The sequence below is a fragment of the Oncorhynchus nerka genome, linkage group LG17 (assembly GCF_034236695.1).
Source record: "Oncorhynchus nerka isolate Pitt River linkage group LG17, Oner_Uvic_2.0, whole genome shotgun sequence".
NCBI lineage: Eukaryota > Metazoa > Chordata > Actinopteri > Salmoniformes > Salmonidae > Oncorhynchus > Oncorhynchus nerka.
In genome coordinates this window covers 25,053,525-25,070,072 of record NC_088412.1, presented here as the reverse complement: position 1 = coordinate 25,070,072, position 16,548 = coordinate 25,053,525, and the positions used below count along the sequence as shown (strand labels likewise).

The window sequence follows — 16,548 nt, the reverse complement described above, 5'->3', positions numbered from 1 at the left end:
TATCCATAAGTGCTTTATGCTATTGAGTATCTTTAAAAAAACGGGTTTAAAAAGTGTTGTGTTCAGACTAACTGTGTAGGGGCGCATGGTCTTGATTCAGATGTGAGAGGGGTGAGGGCTGCCCACCTCTGGCAGGGCTGGGGGCACGTGTCTGTGCCCCCCACTCACTGGGGCTGGAGGAGGAGGACGAGGTGAGGTCTGGGCTGGGTTCCGGCTGGGGAGACGAGCACACTGACCTGGACTGAAGACACACAGGAAAAAGTAAGCAGTTACAGTAAGTAGTTGTCTACAGGCTTATAGCTGTAAAATGCACAGATCTGGGAGACCAGACCAGAGCTTCTGTAGTCCGGTTGATTTTCCTGAGACACTCACTCTCTCACAGCCACTCAGTCTGCCTGAGGACCTCTTGGTTCTGGCTGGTCTGGGAGGGGCTGCCACCAGCAGCTCTGCACTGTCCTGCCTGAAGCTTTGCTTTGAACCTAGAGGAACATTACCAATATTACAACCTGTAAGACAAAAGGAAGTTGTCTAAAAGACAGTGTGGGGTTTGGAATAGAGTCAAATATAGTTGTACATTTGGGAAAATATATTTAGAAAATCCAATCTCGTGCATAGACATCTGAGGCCAGTAGTTTAGTGTTCAACATTCATACCATTGTGTGAGCCCATGTTGCAGGGCGGCTGTGATGTGTTCAGGTCCAGGCAGTTCTGGTCTTTATCAGTAGAAAAGCACAGGTCCTCCTGTGGCCCAGAATGCCGTGTGAGAGGCAGGCCGCTCCTGCGTGGCTCGCTTTCGCTGCGTGACTCACGGTGCTTCCTCCCTCCCTCCCGGACCACTCCACCCAGGGCCAGAGACCCAGCCGAGGTCCCCTCACTGAAGGGGTTGTGGACAGAGTTCCAGTGCACCAGCTCCTTCTTAGGATGGGATAAGGGGAGGGAGTTTGAGTTGGGGGTCAGCCTACTACTGCTGACGATGTGGGTCAGGATTCCTGTCGCGGCAGCTAAGGCTGACTGGTGGGTGGGGCTGCCAATCATAGTGATGGCGAATGGGTCGTCAGGTGATTCTGGGGGCGGGGCACTACGGTCTCGTTTCCGGTCCCTGTCCTTGCGAGAGCAGGAGGGGGTGGGAAGGGTTTTACTGTCACTGAGGGAGCTGGAGAACGGGTCGCCCTGTACTGCTATCCCCCTTCCGTCTCTGGAGGGGCGCGGGCGTGGAGGGGCCCAGGCATCAGGGGGGGGCAGGGTCTCCTGGGTGACGGTCCTCTCGAAGGCAGCCAGGAAGGGGTCTTCAGGAGGGATGTGTTTACAGCTCCACAGGGCCGGGTCCAGCTCTGGAGGGGCTAAGGACTGGGAGAAGGCCGGGAAGCAGAGGGCTGAGGGGTCCAGCTCTGGAGGGGCTAAGGACTGGGAGAAGGCCGGGAAGCAGAGGGCTGAGGGGTCCAGCTCTGGAGGGGCTAAGGACTGGGAGAAGGCCGGGAAGCAGAGGGCTGAGGGGTCCATGTCTGGAGGGGGGCGGGAGGATCGTGGAGCAGCTGCCCAGATACTGGCAGGGTTGTCCTGGGGGTGGGGGCTACGTTCCGGGGAGGGGTCTCTAAAGACCGTGAGGAAGGGGTCTTCTGGCCTGCCCAGTCCTGCTGGTTCTTTATTCTGACTTGCCGATGGCCACGCTGCCCAACCAGCCGGCTCAGGGGAGGGGCCTAGGGGCTGATGGGAAGGTGAGTCCAGCCCCGAGTCCTCTACGTTCTCAGGAGAGGAGGAGTCAGAGGAGAAGGCAGCATCTGGAGGGAACAAGGGGAGACGATTATTCTACTACCTAAAACTGTATGTATCACACATAAGATCAGGTGTTTTTACTGACTGGAAAAACTTCTGTCCCTATCATCATAATACTTTAAACCGTATTTACATTCAGAAGCACCAAAGACACTCTCTGCTCTCTGTAGCTGATCTCTACCAGCAAAGCTTTTTGATTTGAAGGCAGACTCCAGAGGAGGTCCAAAGAGACTGTCCGAGCCTGACGCAGTAGAACTCAACCTAGAGAGTGGGTGAGAGACAGATGAAATGAGAAAGGGAAAGAGACAGTGAGGGAGCAAGAGAGGGAGATAATACGTCATCAGGAGCGAATAAAAAGCAAAGCCAGAGGTAATGTCAGGTCATGCAGTACTGTCATCAGATCTCCTGCTGGCTTCTTCTCCCACAGCATCTCTCCACCTCACAGCTATGTACGACAGAGAGAGGGGAGGACTGGAGTGTGACTGACATTCACTCACCTACTGGGATCTGGACTGGAGGTGGATCTGCATAGGCCATCCTGCTCTCCCTCTGCAAAAGACACATACACACACTTAGTGAAGTTTAATTTGGGACTGCTCCCCAATCAGGGAGAGATGTGATTAGCTAGAGTGCTGATGGAGGGCAGCCGTAAGGGAATACCCATTACCTTCCAGAAAGATAAATACCAGCTATTAGCCTGGCTTCTCTAAGCAACATCAGCACAGCGCTTTACGCTATGGTTTTAATCAAGGCACTCATCATTAATCCAGTCTGCTCATTTCCCCCACAAATAGCCTCCTACTGTAGCATCACAGGCTGCTACTCCCTCACTAATAAACCATGTTCCAGACAGACCTGAGGCGTGACAAATAGACAGTGTCATTCAGCCAAGGTCAGCCACCTTGACGATTTATCACTGGACGGATACGCACTGTTAACCTTATCCAGAAGCAACGCGGTAAATCACATTCACATCACTTCAGACTGGGAGTAACATTTCTATTTATTTTATTTAACTAGGCAAGTCAGTTAAGAACAAATTCTTATTTACAATGACGGCCTACCCCAAGCCAAACCTTCCCCTACCCCGGACGATGCTGGGCCAATTGTGCGCCGCCCTATGAGACTCCAGATCACGGCCGGTTGTGATACAGCCTGGATTAAAGAGGCTGCATCACTAACATTAAAGGTGGAGTAATAGTATGCTATGCATGAATACCATATGAAACAAACAGTTATGACCTACCACTGATAGAATATAGGGAAATTATCAAGTACATCGTAAGGGGCAGAAACAGTGGAGAGAGAGTGTACTACTGACGCTGCAGAAACAGAGGAGAGAGAGAGAGTGTACTACTGACGCTGCAGAAACAGCGGAGAGAGAGAGAGAGTGTACTACTGACGCTGCAGAAACAGCGAAGAGAGAGAGAGTGTACTACTGACGCTGCAGAAACAGTGGAGAGAGAGAGAGTGTACTACTGACGCTGCAGCAACAGCGGGAGAGAGAGAGAGTGTACTACTGACGCTGCAGAAACAGCGGAGAGAGAGAGAGAGAGAGTGTACTACTGACGCTGCAGCAACAGCGGAGAGAGAGAGAGAGAGTGTACTACTGACGCTGCAGAAACAGCGGAGAGAGAGAGAGAGAGAGTGTACTACTGACGCTGCAGAAACAGCGGAGAGAGAGAGAGTGTACTACTGACGCTGCAGAAACAGCGGAGAGAGAGAGTGTACTACTGACGCTGCAGCAACAGCGGAGAGAGAGAGAGAGAGAGAGAGAGAGAGAGAGAGAGAGAGAGAGAGAGAGAGAGAGAGAGAGAGAGAGAGAGAATACTACTGACGCTGCAGAAACAGCGGAGAGAGAGAGAGAGTGTACTACTGACGCTGCAGCAACAGCGGAGAGAGAGAGAGAGTGTACTACTGACGCTGCAGAAACAGCGGAGAGAGAGAGAGTGTACTACTGACGCTGCAGAAACAGCGGAGAGAGAGAGAGAGTGTACTACTGACGCTGCAGCAACAGCGGAGAGAGAGAGAGAGAGTGTACTACTGACGCTGCAGAAACAGCGAGAGAGAGAGAGAGAGTGTACTACTGACGCTGCAGAAACAGCGGAGAGAGAGAGAGAGAGTGTACTACTGACGCTGCAGAAACAGCGGAGAGAGAGAGAGAGTGACTGACGCTGCAGAAACAGAGAGAGAGAGAGAGAGTACTACTGACGCTGCAGAAACAGCGGAGAGAGAGAGTACTACTGACGCTGCAGAAACAGCGGAGAGAGAGAGAGAGTGTACTACTGACGCTGCAGAAACAGCGGAGAGAGAGAGAGAGTGTACTACTGACGCTGCAGCAACAGCGGAGAGAGAGAGAGTGTACTACTGACGCTGCAGAAACAGCGGAGAGAGAGAGAGAGAGAGTGTACTACTGACGCTGCAGAAACAGCGGAGAGAGAGAGAGAGTGTACTACTGACGCTGCAGAAACAGCGGAGAGAGAGAGAGAGTGTACTACTGACGCTGCAGCAACAGCGGAGAGAGAGAGAGTGTACTACTGACGCAACAGCGGAGAGAGAGAGAGAGAGAGAGAGAGAGAGAGAGAGAGAGAGAGAGAGAGAGAGTGTACTACTGACGCTGCAGAAACAGCGGAGAGAGAGAGAGAGTGTACTACTGACGCTGCAGCAACAGCGGAGAGAGAGAGAGAGAGAGTGTACTACTGACGCTGCAGAAACAGCGGAGAGAGAGAGAGAGAGAGAGAGAGAGAGTACTACTGACGCTGCAGAAACAGCGGAGAGAGAGAGAGAGTGTACTACTGACGCTGCAGCAACAGCGAGAGAGAGAGAGAGAGAGAGAGTGTACTACTGACGCTGCAGAAACAGCGAGAGAGAGAGAGAGAGAGTGTACTACTGACGCTGCAGAAACAGCGGAGAGAGAGAGAGAGAGTGTACTACTGACGCTGCAGAAACAGCGGAGAGAGAGAGAGAGTGTACTACTGACGCTGCAGAAACAGCGGAGAGAGAGAGAGAGAGAGAGAGAGTGTACTACTGACGCTGCAGAAACAGCGGAGAGAGAGAGAGTGTACTACTGACGCTGCAGCAACAGTGGAGAGAGAGAGAGTGTACTACTGACGCTGCAGCAACAGCGGAGAGAGAGAGAGAGTGTACTACTGACGCTGCAGCGGAGAGAGAGAGAGTGTACTACTGACGCTGCAGAAACAGTGGAGAGAGAGAGAGAGAGAGAGAGTACTACTGACGCTGCAGAAACAGTGGAGAGAGAGAGTGTACTACTGACGCTGCAGAAACAGTGGAGAGAGAGAGTGTACTACTGACGCTGCAGCAACAGCAGAGAGAGAGAGAGTACTACTGACGCTGCAGAAACAGTGGAGAGAGAGAGAGTGTACTACTGAGGCTGCAGAAACAGTGGAGAGAGAGAGAGTGTACTACTGAGGCTGCAGAAACAGTGGAGAGAGAGAGAGAGTACTACTGACGCTGCAGAAACAGTGGAGAGAGAGAGTGTACTACTGACGCTGCAGAAACAGTGGAGAGAGAGAGTGTACTACTGACGCTGCAGAAACAGTGGAGAGAGAGAGAGTGTACTACTGACGCTGCAGAAACAGTGGAGAGAGAGAGTGTACTACTGACGCTGCAGAAACAGTGGAGAGAGAGAGAGTGTACTACTGACGCTGCAGAAACAGTGGAGAGAGAGAGTACTACTGACGCTGCAGAAACAGTGGAGAGAGAGAGAGAGTACTACTGACGCTGCAGAAACAGTGGACAGAGAGAGTGTACTACTGACGCTGCAGAAACAGCGGAGAGAGAGAGTGTACTACTGACGCTGCAGTAACAGCGGAGAGAGAGAGAGAGAGAGTGTACTACTGACGCTGCAGAAACAGTGGAGAGAGAGTGTACTACTGACGCTGCAGAAACAGTGGAGAGAGAGAGTACTACTGACGCTGCAGAAACAGTGGAGAGAGAGAGTACTACTGACACTGCAGAAACAGTGGAGAGAGAGTGTACTACTGACGCTGCAGAAACAGTGGAGAGAGAGAGTACTACTGACACTGCAGAAACAGTGGAGAGAGAGAGTACTACTGACGCTGCAGAAACAGCGGAGAGAGAGAGAGTGTACTACTGACGCTGCAGAAACAGTGGAGAGAGAGAGTACTACTGACGCTGCAGAAACAGCGGAGAGAGAGAGAGAGAGTGTACTACTGACGCTGCAGAAACAGTGGAGAGAGAGAGTACTACTGACGCTGCAGAAACAGCGGAGAGAGAGAGAGAGTGTACTACTGACGCTGCAGCAACAGTGGAGAGAGAGTGTACTACTGACGCTGCAGAAACAGCGGAGAGAGAGAGAGTGTACTACTGATGCTGCAGAAACAGCGGAGAGAGAGAGAGTGTACTACTGATGCTGCAGAAACAGCGGAGAGAGAGTGCTAACTACTTACCCCTGTGGGTGGCGCCCTCTCCCTCCCCCTCTGAACGTCCTGTAGTACTGCTGTTTCCTGTGGAGAGGACAAGAGGAGTCAGAGTACCACACACACAGAGAAATGCGTAAAACATACAGACAGACAGAAACCCAGCTATTTTTAACAAGATGCCGGTTTTAATGGAACTTACTGGAGAGATGACGTTTGATTGACACCTGGAACGAGAGAGAGCAGAGTTGTTAATTACACTGTCTGGGGATATCTAAACAATGTAGAACGTTTACATCCTGCTGTTAGTGCAACACCGTGGAGAAACAATAGGAAAATAAACATGGCTTAATAAACCGATGAGCATTTCTGAGCTTCCCTTTTCATAAATCTTAGACTTTTGATACCACACCATGTGAAAATCCGCAACACATTTCATCCCTAGCCTCCACTCTGGTCCTGTACCCTCTCCTTCCCCCGTCATACCCCTCTGTTGGGGGGCAGTGTGAGAGCCCCCACGGTGGCCTTCAGCTCCATCTCTGTAGCAGCAGAGTTGCTGCTGCTGCCCACCGGACGGATCTGGATGTGGAACTTCTTGGGCTCCTCGTCGTCAAAGTCGGAGTCGCTGGAGTAGAAGTTGTCCTCCATCGAGCAGCGTGCGGACAGAGAGTCAAGGAAAAGTGACCTGACGGAGGGTGGACAGTGGACTGACTAAAATGGACGGGGAAGAGCCTTATGCCTTGGACAACTTTGGGAGTGTCAGGGTTTCCTTTGTCCAGCCTCATTCACTGATAATGGACTGGAGCTGGACTAGGGACAGAGAGAGCATTTCAGTCTATTTAAATGTCTCTCAGGGGGCAGGGAGACTTAATGTTCTACTCATCTCATAAGAGACCATCTAGAATGCTTTATAAAGATAGAATACTCACTTACACAGTGGCAGGAAGCCTTGTTTTCATTATGAAGATAAAGAGGTCTGTCCAAGGGAATTTTTACTACAATACAGTAGAGACAGCCTCTCGTCTGATAGTCAGTGTTACTGCAAAGGATATCATTCTGATTGACGTCTGCTCGGATTACAAACCCCTCCTCATCCACCTCTAGGGGAGAGTTCTGTGTGCAGAATAGAGAATACCCATGTTGGATACAAACATAAATACTTTCTCCTAGTGTTCGATAAGCTTAAAGTGCCATAACAACCCTTCACCCTGTGATGTCATCAGGAGATCACTTTAGGAGCAGTGTGAAAACTAGAACCTGCATAAACGGAGGATCTCAGTTTGCTGGTTTGCTTCATGTGAGGAGTTTGAAATGATGTATACTTTTACCTTTGATACTTAAGTATATTTAAAACCAAATACTTTTACTCAAGTAGTATTTCACTGTATTTTTACATGAGTCATTTTCTATTAAGGTATCTTTACTTTTACTCAAGTATGACAATTGGGGACTTTTTCCGCCACTGGTCAAAATAATAAAAATAGACCAAACACTGCCAGACACACCATGATTACTCTCCCTTGCTCATACACACGCACAGACTGTACAGACACACACACAGACTGTACAGACACATGCAGACTGTACAGTCAGACACACGCACAGACTGTACAGTCAGACACACGCACAGACTGTACAGACAAAGACACACAGACACTGTACAGACACACACACAAACACACACTGTACAGACACACACAGACTGTACAGGTACAGAGACACACACACACAGACTGTACAGGTACAGAGACACACACACACACAGACTGTACAGATACAGAGACACACACTGTACAGGTACAGAGACACACACACACACACAGACTGTACAGATACAGAGACACACACACACACAGACTGTACAGGTACAGAGACACACACACACACACAGACTGTACAGGTACAGAGACACACACACACACAGACTGTACAGGTACAGAGACACACACACACAGACTGTACAGGTACAGAGACACACAGACTGTACAGGTACAGAGACTGTACAGAGACACACACACACTGTACAGACACAGACTGTACAGGTAGACACACACACACACACAGTACAGACAAACACAAACTGTACAGACAAACACACAGATTGTAGAGACAAACACACACAGACAGACTGTACAGACAGACACACAGACTGTACAGACACACACAGCATTGATGTGTGTGTACAGTACGTTGGCGGCGGGGCACAGTGATATGCTGTTTAATTCACCACCAGGGATGTACAACTGATAATGGAAGAACGGCCATTGATTTGATGGTTTTTGAGCCACTGTGAATTAGCATATACTCACTGGTGTCTCAGTCACAGCTGAATCCCTGCAAAAAGAAACAAAGATGAATTTGGCTAAGTGACAAGATAGTATCACAGATGGAGCTGACAAAAGAAAGTGAGGGTAATTGGGATTTATCATCTGTGTGTGCGTGACGACATCGCTCCAGTAATTTCCATTTATCTCGGCTTCTTGGTAAAAATAGCTGGGTTTCTGTCTCGGTCTGTGTTGTAAGCACACATGTCTGTGTGTGTGTGTGTGTGTGTGTGTGCTCACGTTGAGTCTGGCTCTTTGTCCCTCTTGCCCAGTCCAGGAATCCTGAAGGCTTTTCCTCGACTCTTCTTACTCCCCTCCGGTACTAAAGCTGTCATGTACTCTTCAAACCCCACCAGGGCTGCCACATATAGGGACACACCACAGTGAGGACAAATCGGACACACGCTCACGGGTACACATGCTGGGATCAAACCATCTGTTTATGCTGTTTGTGTGGTGTACCTGGTTTGTCTTTGCCTGTGCCCTTCTGCTCTGCAAACCTCTGGATGAGGTTATCTATGCCGATGTTCTCCACGTTCTGTTTGAACTCCTCATGGACCTGAACAGAGGAGAGAGGGGCTCGTTGCAGTCAGAGAAGAGATAGGGGTTTGGACTGGAGAGTTTGTTGTGGATGTGCTCGGTGTGTGGAGTTTGACTGTGGTTCAGTTTGAGTGTAGAAGGAGACAACCCCTCAAAGAGGTCAGTTAATTCCCTCCAGACAGGCTCTCCTGGCCTGGGTCAGTGTCTGGGTGACCTACCTGTCCCACCTGGACGTGGGTGTCCTCTATGGAGTGGGAGTATCCTTTGATTAGCTGTTTCATCTGCCTCAGGTGGGCCTCCTCGATGTCCTGGAACTTCTGTACAGAGGACAGGAACACAAGTGTTCAGACAGCAAGATGGGTCCGAATTACAGCAAACTACCCCAAAGCACAATAAAATGCTACTCAAAATACCCCAAAGCACAACAAAATGCTACTCAAAATACCCACAAAACACTGGCGCAAACTACCCCAAAGCACAACAAAATGCTACTCGAAACACCCACAAAACACTGGCGCAAAACTACCGCAAAGCACAACAAAATGCTACTAAAAATACCAAAGCACAACAAAATGCTACTCAAAATACCCACAAAACTGGCGCAAACTACTGCAAAGCACAACAAAATGCTACTCAAAATACCCACAAAACACTGGCGCAAACTACCGCAAAGCACAACAAAATGCTACTAAAAATACCAAAGCACAAGATACTACTCAAAATACCCACAAAACACTGGCGCAAACTACCCCAAAGCACAACAAAATGCTACTCAAAATACCCACAAAACACTGGCGCAAACTACTGCAAAGCACAACAAAATGCTACTCAAAATACCCCAAAGCACAACAAAATGCTACTCAAAATACCCCAAAGCACAACAAAATGCTACTCAAAATACCCACAAAACACTGGCGCAAACTACCGCAAAGCACAACAAAATGCTACTCAAAACACCCACAAAAGACTGGCGCAAACTACCGCAAAGCACAATAAAATGCTACTAAAAATACCCCAAAGCACAACAAAATGCTACTCAAAATACCCACAAAACACTGGCGCAAACTACCGCAAAGCACAACAAAATGCTACTCAAAACACCCACAAAAGACTGGCGCAAACTACCGCAAAGCACAATAAAATGCTACTAAAAATACCCCAAAGCACAACAAAATGCTACTCAAAATACCCACAAAACACTGGCGCAAACTACCGCAAAGCACAACAAAATGCTACTCAAAATACCCACAAAACACTGGCGCAAACTACCGCAAAGCACAACAAAATGCTACTCAAAATACCCACAAAACACTGGCGCAAACTACCGCAAAGTGCAGTTAAGTGGTAAGAAATAAACCAAAAGAACCCAAAGTCAAAGACCAGAGGCAACTGTACAGGAAGAGAACCAGGTACAGACCAGAGGCAACTGTACAGGAAGAGAACCAGGTACAGACCAGAGCAGTGGAGTATAATAGAGGTCCCATCCAAGGTAATAACCAGGTACTAATCACAACACTGCATGTGGGCTAGAGTAATAGCTTGAAAGAACAGGTCATTTCACCCATCATGCTCTGGGCTGTAGTCTTCATGAAATCCCTCCGAGCTCTCTTCTCCTCACTCATTATCAGGGACAGATCTCCCATTAGCTATTAACAGGTAATTGGTCACCAGGATTCCAGTCATCATTTAAAAACCAAATATAGCACCGTTCATTGGATTTGTTGAGGGTTTCCTTGGAAACTGTGCAGGTAGCCATGGAGACGTGTTCATTGTGAACAAAAACGGTTTGTTAATTTAAGGGAACTCCAGGATTGAGTGTGTCTAAGTAACCCGCCCCAGGCCCAGTGGACCGACTGACCTGGGCTGATTCGCTCATCTTCTGTTCGAAGTCTCCTCCCACGCGGTTATACTTCTCTATACACACAGCAAACGACTCTGCAGATTTCTTAGACTTCATCTCCGCCTAGTGAGAGAGAGGGGATGATTATAGACTTCCTCCTAGTGAGAGAGAGAGGGGATGATTATAGACTTCCTCCTAGTGAGAGAGAGGGGATGATTATAGACTTCCTCCTAGTGAGAGAGAGAGGGGATGATTATAGACTTCCTCCTAGTGAGAGAGAGGGGGGGATGATTATAGACTTCCTCCTAGTGAGAGAGAGAGGGGATGATTATAGACTTCCTCCTAGTGAGAGAGAGGGGGGGATGATTATAGACTTCCTCCTAGTGAGAGAGAGAGGGGATGATTATAGACTTCCTCCTAGTGAGAGAGAGAGAGGGGATGATTATAGACTTCCTCCTAGTGAGAGAGAGAGGGGATGATTATAGACTTCCTCCTAGTGAGAGAGAGAGGGGATGATTATAGAGTGAGAGAGAGAGGGGATGATTATAGACTTCCTCCTAGTGAGAGAGAGAGGGATGATTATAGACTTCCTCCTAGTGAGAGAGAGGGGGATGATTATAGACTTCCTCCTAGTGAGAGAGAGGGGGATGATTATAGACTTCCTCCTAGTGAGAGAGAGGGGGGGATGATTATAGACTTCCTCCTAGTGAGAGAGAGGGGGGATGATTATAGACTTCCTCCTAGTGAGAGAGAGAGGGGATGATTATAGACTTCCTCCTAGTGAGAGAGAGGGGATGATTATAGACTTCCTCCTAGTGAGAGAGAGGGGATGATTATAGACTTCCTCCTAGTGAGAGAGAGGGGATGATTATAGACTTCCTCCTAGTGAGAGAGAGAGGGGATGATTATAGACTTCCTCCTAGTGAGAGAGAGGGGATGATTATAGACTTCCTCCTAGAGAGGGGAGAGAGAGGGGATGATTATAGACTTCCTCCTAGTGAGAGAGAGGGGGATGATTATAGACTTCCTCCTAGTGAGAGAGGGGGATGATTATAGACTTCCTCCTAGTGAGAGAGGGGGATGATTATAGACTTCCTCCTAGGGGATGATTATAGACTCTCCTAGTGAGAGGGGGATGATTATAGACTTCCTCCTAGTGAGAGAGGGGGGATGATTATAGACTTCCTCCTAGTGAGAGAGGGGGGGATGATTATAGACTTCCTCCTAGTGAGAGAGGGGGGGATGATTATAGACTTCCTCCTAGTGAGAGAGGGGGGGATGATTATAGACTTCCTCCTAGTGAGAGAGGGGGGGATGATTATAGACTTCCTCCTAGTGAGAGAGGGGGAGACTTCCTCCTAGTGAGAGAGGGGGATGATTATAGACTTCCTCCTAGTGAGAGAGGGGGGATGATTATAGACTTCCTCCTAGTGAGAGAGAGAGGGGATGATTATAGACTTCCTCCTAGTGAGAGAGAGAGGGGATGATTATAGACTTCCTCCTAGTGAGAGAGAGAGGGGATGATTATAGACTTCCTCCTAGTGAGAGAGAGAGGGATGATTATAGACTTCCTCCTAGTGAGAGAGAGAGGGGATGATTATAGACTTCCTCCTAGTGAGAGAGAGGGGGGATGATTATAGACTTCCTCCTAGTGAGAGAGAGAGGGGATGATTATAGACTTCCTCCAGCCATTACTGGAACCTTTATTCATCCTGGTGAGTCATCATTGTGAACAAATGATCTGCTATAATAAATGACAACCTTGTTCAACTGTCTATCTTATTCAGTGTACTTTCAGCAACTACTCATTAACGTAAGGCACCCTGTGCTCATATAACAGTTTATACAGCTATACTGTATTATACGGAATGTGTTCATTGATGCCTAATGACAGACCTTCTCCAGTTCTTTCTGGGGAGCTCCCTCTTTCCTCAGTCGGTCCAGCTCAATACACTTAGCGTGGTATCCCTCCCTGAACTTCTGGAGGTGACCACTCTGCACCTGGACGGCCTGAACAGCATCCAGGGTCCCCACCTGCTCCTCCTTGGTCTGTGAGAAACACACCATGCACATATCATTAAAATGCTCATTATATATTTAAGCCATAATGCCTGAGGGGGTGTGGTATAGGGCCAATATACCACAGCTAAGGGCAGTTCTTATGCACAACGCAACGCGGAATGCCTGGATACAGCCCTTAGCCGTGGTATATTGGCCATATATCACAAAACCCCGAGGCGCTTTACTGCTATTACAAACTGGTTACCAACATAATTAGAGCAGAAAAAAATGTATGTTCTCTCATACACGTTGTATACGGTCTGATATACCATGGCTTTCAGCCAATCAGCATTCAGGGCTCAAACCACCCAGTTTATAATATAATATAATATAGTGAATGATGTGGGGGATAGAGGGGTCGTGATCATAGAAAGATACGGTGAGAAGTGTTACCTTGCGGTGGACTTTGACCTGCTCGTCACCATACTTGTTGATGTCCCGGATGAGGTCATTCATCTTACGCATCAGCTCCAGATGGCAGAGGGCCAGCTTGTCTGATGACACCCGGAACAAGTCCCACATAGGAGCAAACGTCCTGTGAGACATAGAGCAATATGTCACCTACAGTACAAGGTCCTAACACCAACATCGTGTTTTTTAAAATCTAATAATCACATACATTAACAGATGCGATTTCATACATTTTGTTTGAACGGTAATATGACATTAAAGTTAAATCTTTATGGTGCATTTCTAGAGTTAAACAAACCACAGACCCCGGCCTGCCACGACCCAGTAAACCATAGACCCCGGCCTGCCACGACCCAGTAAACCACAGACCCCGGCCTGCCACGACCCAGTAAACCACAGACCCCGGCCTGCCACGACCCAGTAAACCACAGACCCCGGCCTGCCACGACCCAGTAAACCACAGACCCCGGCCTGCCACGACCCAGTAAACCACAGACCCCGGCCTGCCACGACCCAGTAAACCACAGACCCCGGCCTGCCACGACCCAGTAAACCACAGACCCCGGCCTGCCCGGCCTGCCTGCCACGACCCAGTAAACCACAGACCCCGGCCTGCCACGACCCAGTAAACCACAGACCCCGGCCTGCCACGACCCAGTAAACCACAGACCCCGGCCTGCTACGACCCAGTAAACCACAGACCCCGGCCTGCCACGACCCAGTAAACCACAGACCCCGGCCTGCCACGACCCAGTAAACCACAGACCCCGGCCTGCCACGACCCAGTAAACCACAGACCCCGGCCTGCCACGACCCAGTAAACCACAGACCCCCGGACCCTAAACCACAGACCCGGCCTGCCACGACCCAGTAAACCACAGACCCCGGCCTGCTACGACCCAGTAAACCACAGACCCCGGCCTGCTACGACCCAGTAAACCACAGACCCCGGCCTGCTACGACCCAGTAAACCACAGACCCCGGCCTGCTACGACCCAGTAAACCACAGACCCCGGCCTGCTACGACCCAGTAAACCATAGACCCCGGCCTGCTACGACCCAGTAAACCATAGACCCCGGCCTGCTACGACCCAGTAAACCACAGACCCCGGCCTGCTACGACCCAGTAAACCACAGACCCCGGCCTGCTACGACCCAGTAAACCACAGACCCTGGCCAAGAGAATCAAACCATACAGACAAACTCCTGTAAATCCTCTAGGCACCCTGCCAGCATATGAAACTTGTTGATGTTGATGTCAAGAGTTTTCTAATATACTCACCCTAGTGGGCTTCCATTGCTTGCCATTTTGGCCAGTTTGCTCATGGACTTGGAGTAGGTCTCCTCGATGGCAGCCCTGAGAACCACAGATAGATCGATATATTCCTGAAGAGCCCGTGGCTGGTAAGTAACAAACCAGGCAGAGTGATGGTCTATGCAGAGTCTCAGCCTTGGAAATCCTGCATCCAACTACAGATAAATCTAAGTTCGTCCCCTTCCGGCTCACACAAAACAACTGCATATCTTACTAGCATAAAGTCATATTATCATGTACAGAGCATAATAAAGCACAAACCTAAAGGCATAAACAACCAGGCAAAGGGAAAATACATATTTAGCTTCAATACTCTGTAAATGTTGCCCTGACCCAAATGTAAATAATAAAATGGCCTCATTTCTGCAGGAGGAACATACAACTTTAATACCCATCTTTAGCACCCACGGAGAAGAAAGTAGATCAGTATATCTGGGGGGGTAACAACCCCCTCTCACCCTGACAAGGAAAGAGCAATGTAATAAACAAATCAGTGCAGTTTCACAGGCCTCCGGCAACAGACACAGCTCTTTATGGAGAACAAGTACACCTTGAAGAGGGGTAGCTAGGCCTACAAAGGGTTAGAATACATGACATTCAACCTTTAGATACATAGAACATCCAGATTGAGAAAGAGCTCCTCTGCACTGAGCGTGGGGAATCAATCAGCTCAATGGGTTGGTTACCCTGTCTGTCATGAGGGAGATCTTCCCTGCAATGTCTTGTTTCATTTCCTGACTGACACTTTGTTCTCTCCAAGGAGATAACTGAATTTCCTCCCTTCTGTGGGGAATGTGCAGTGGTTCGGATCTTATGAATAAAAGTCAAGACTATGACATTGGTCTGACAGTGACGGTTGTCGTCTTCCCCTCTGGGGAGAAAAGCCCTGTAAGGCCCAGGCTTAAATACTACAATGAGTGTTCAACTTCCAGCTAATTGACTCATTAACAGACTGAATAAAGACAGGCGACTTCTGGGAAAACAATCCAGGAGGATTATTATTCAGACTGACATGTTACCGGAGCCGAGTGCCCAGATAACAGGCAAAAACACAGCTACTGCAAGTGTGTGTGTATATTTGTATAGTAAGACAGGGAGCTCCTTGTCTTGAGGGCCGTGTCTTGTATTGCGTGAGAGTGTGTGTGTATATTTGTATAGTAAGACAGGGAGCTCCTTGTCTTGAGGGCCGTGTCTTGTATTGCATGAGAGTGTGTGTGTATATTTGCATAGTAAGACAGGGAGCTCCTCGTCTTGAGGGCCGTGTCTTGTATTGCGTGAGAGTGTGTGTGTCTCTCTTAACACTCCCATGTGCTGGCCTGAGTTCAAATGCAGCCCAGTTATGTGGATTGGAAGGCAGGGGAGATTGATGGAGCCGTTCCTCTGCACTAAGACATGACTATGAAAGGAAGCGACAAGGCCCTGTAGCCAGTATTGGAATCAGTCTTTTTAAAAAGGCAAACTTCAAAACCTTTATGAACATTTAGAAAAATGACTTTTTCAAATGGATGGATGAGTTGAAAAGCAAACTGATTAAGAAACATCACTCCCACGTCACATGTACCACCTCTCTGGAACATCCCAGCCCAAACAACACCTCACCTCTCACGGACAAACTCTGCCAGCTCCTTGGTAGCAATCTGGCCATGCTTCATGTTGTGGTACAACACGTCAAAGCCTGCATTCTTCTCCCCCTGCAAAAAGCACAGACAACACCTTGGTGAGCCACAGAATTAGATTGTACGGCATCTCTAAGGGATTTATAGATCCCTCAACATGAAAGATGTGACAAATAGCAGGCGATGGCAGACAAACCTACGACCTCAGGAAATAGATGTTTTTCTTATTAAAATTCACTCAACACTTCTGTTACCTTTTCATTGAGGA

The 16,548-nt window shown here is 48.7% G+C and overlaps 1 protein-coding gene across 5 annotated transcripts in view; it reads right to left on the bottom strand.

Annotated features, from left to right (window-relative positions):
• LOC115144950 (F-BAR domain only protein 1-like) overlaps positions 1–16,548 on the bottom strand; it is a 44,796-nt gene that overhangs the window by 2,598 nt on the left and 25,650 nt on the right. For 3 of the 5 annotated variants that reach the window (XM_029686109.2, XM_029686113.2, XM_029686110.2), the window contains 18 exons: positions 16,264–16,355; positions 14,632–14,706; positions 13,332–13,473; positions 12,774–12,926; positions 10,896–11,000; positions 9,256–9,354; positions 8,960–9,056; positions 8,738–8,855; positions 8,483–8,507; positions 7,226–7,286; positions 6,660–6,829; positions 6,376–6,400; positions 6,204–6,260; positions 2,271–2,322; positions 1,907–2,034; positions 654–1,778; positions 373–506; positions 73–241 (listed from right to left, as the gene is read on the bottom strand). In XM_029686109.2, coding sequence (XP_029541969.2) covers positions 73–241; positions 373–506; positions 654–1,778; positions 1,907–2,034; positions 2,271–2,322; positions 6,204–6,260; positions 6,376–6,400; positions 6,660–6,829; positions 7,226–7,286; positions 8,483–8,507; positions 8,738–8,855; positions 8,960–9,056; positions 9,256–9,354; positions 10,896–11,000; positions 12,774–12,926; positions 13,332–13,473; positions 14,632–14,706; positions 16,264–16,355 — 2,827 coding nt within the window. The remainder of the gene's footprint in view (positions 1–72; positions 242–372; positions 507–653; positions 1,779–1,906; positions 2,035–2,270; positions 2,323–6,203; positions 6,261–6,375; positions 6,401–6,659; positions 6,830–7,225; positions 7,287–8,482; positions 8,508–8,737; positions 8,856–8,959; positions 9,057–9,255; positions 9,355–10,895; positions 11,001–12,773; positions 12,927–13,331; positions 13,474–14,631; positions 14,707–16,263; positions 16,356–16,548) is intronic. The other 2 variants (XM_029686112.2, XM_029686111.2) reach the window with 2 other exon arrangements.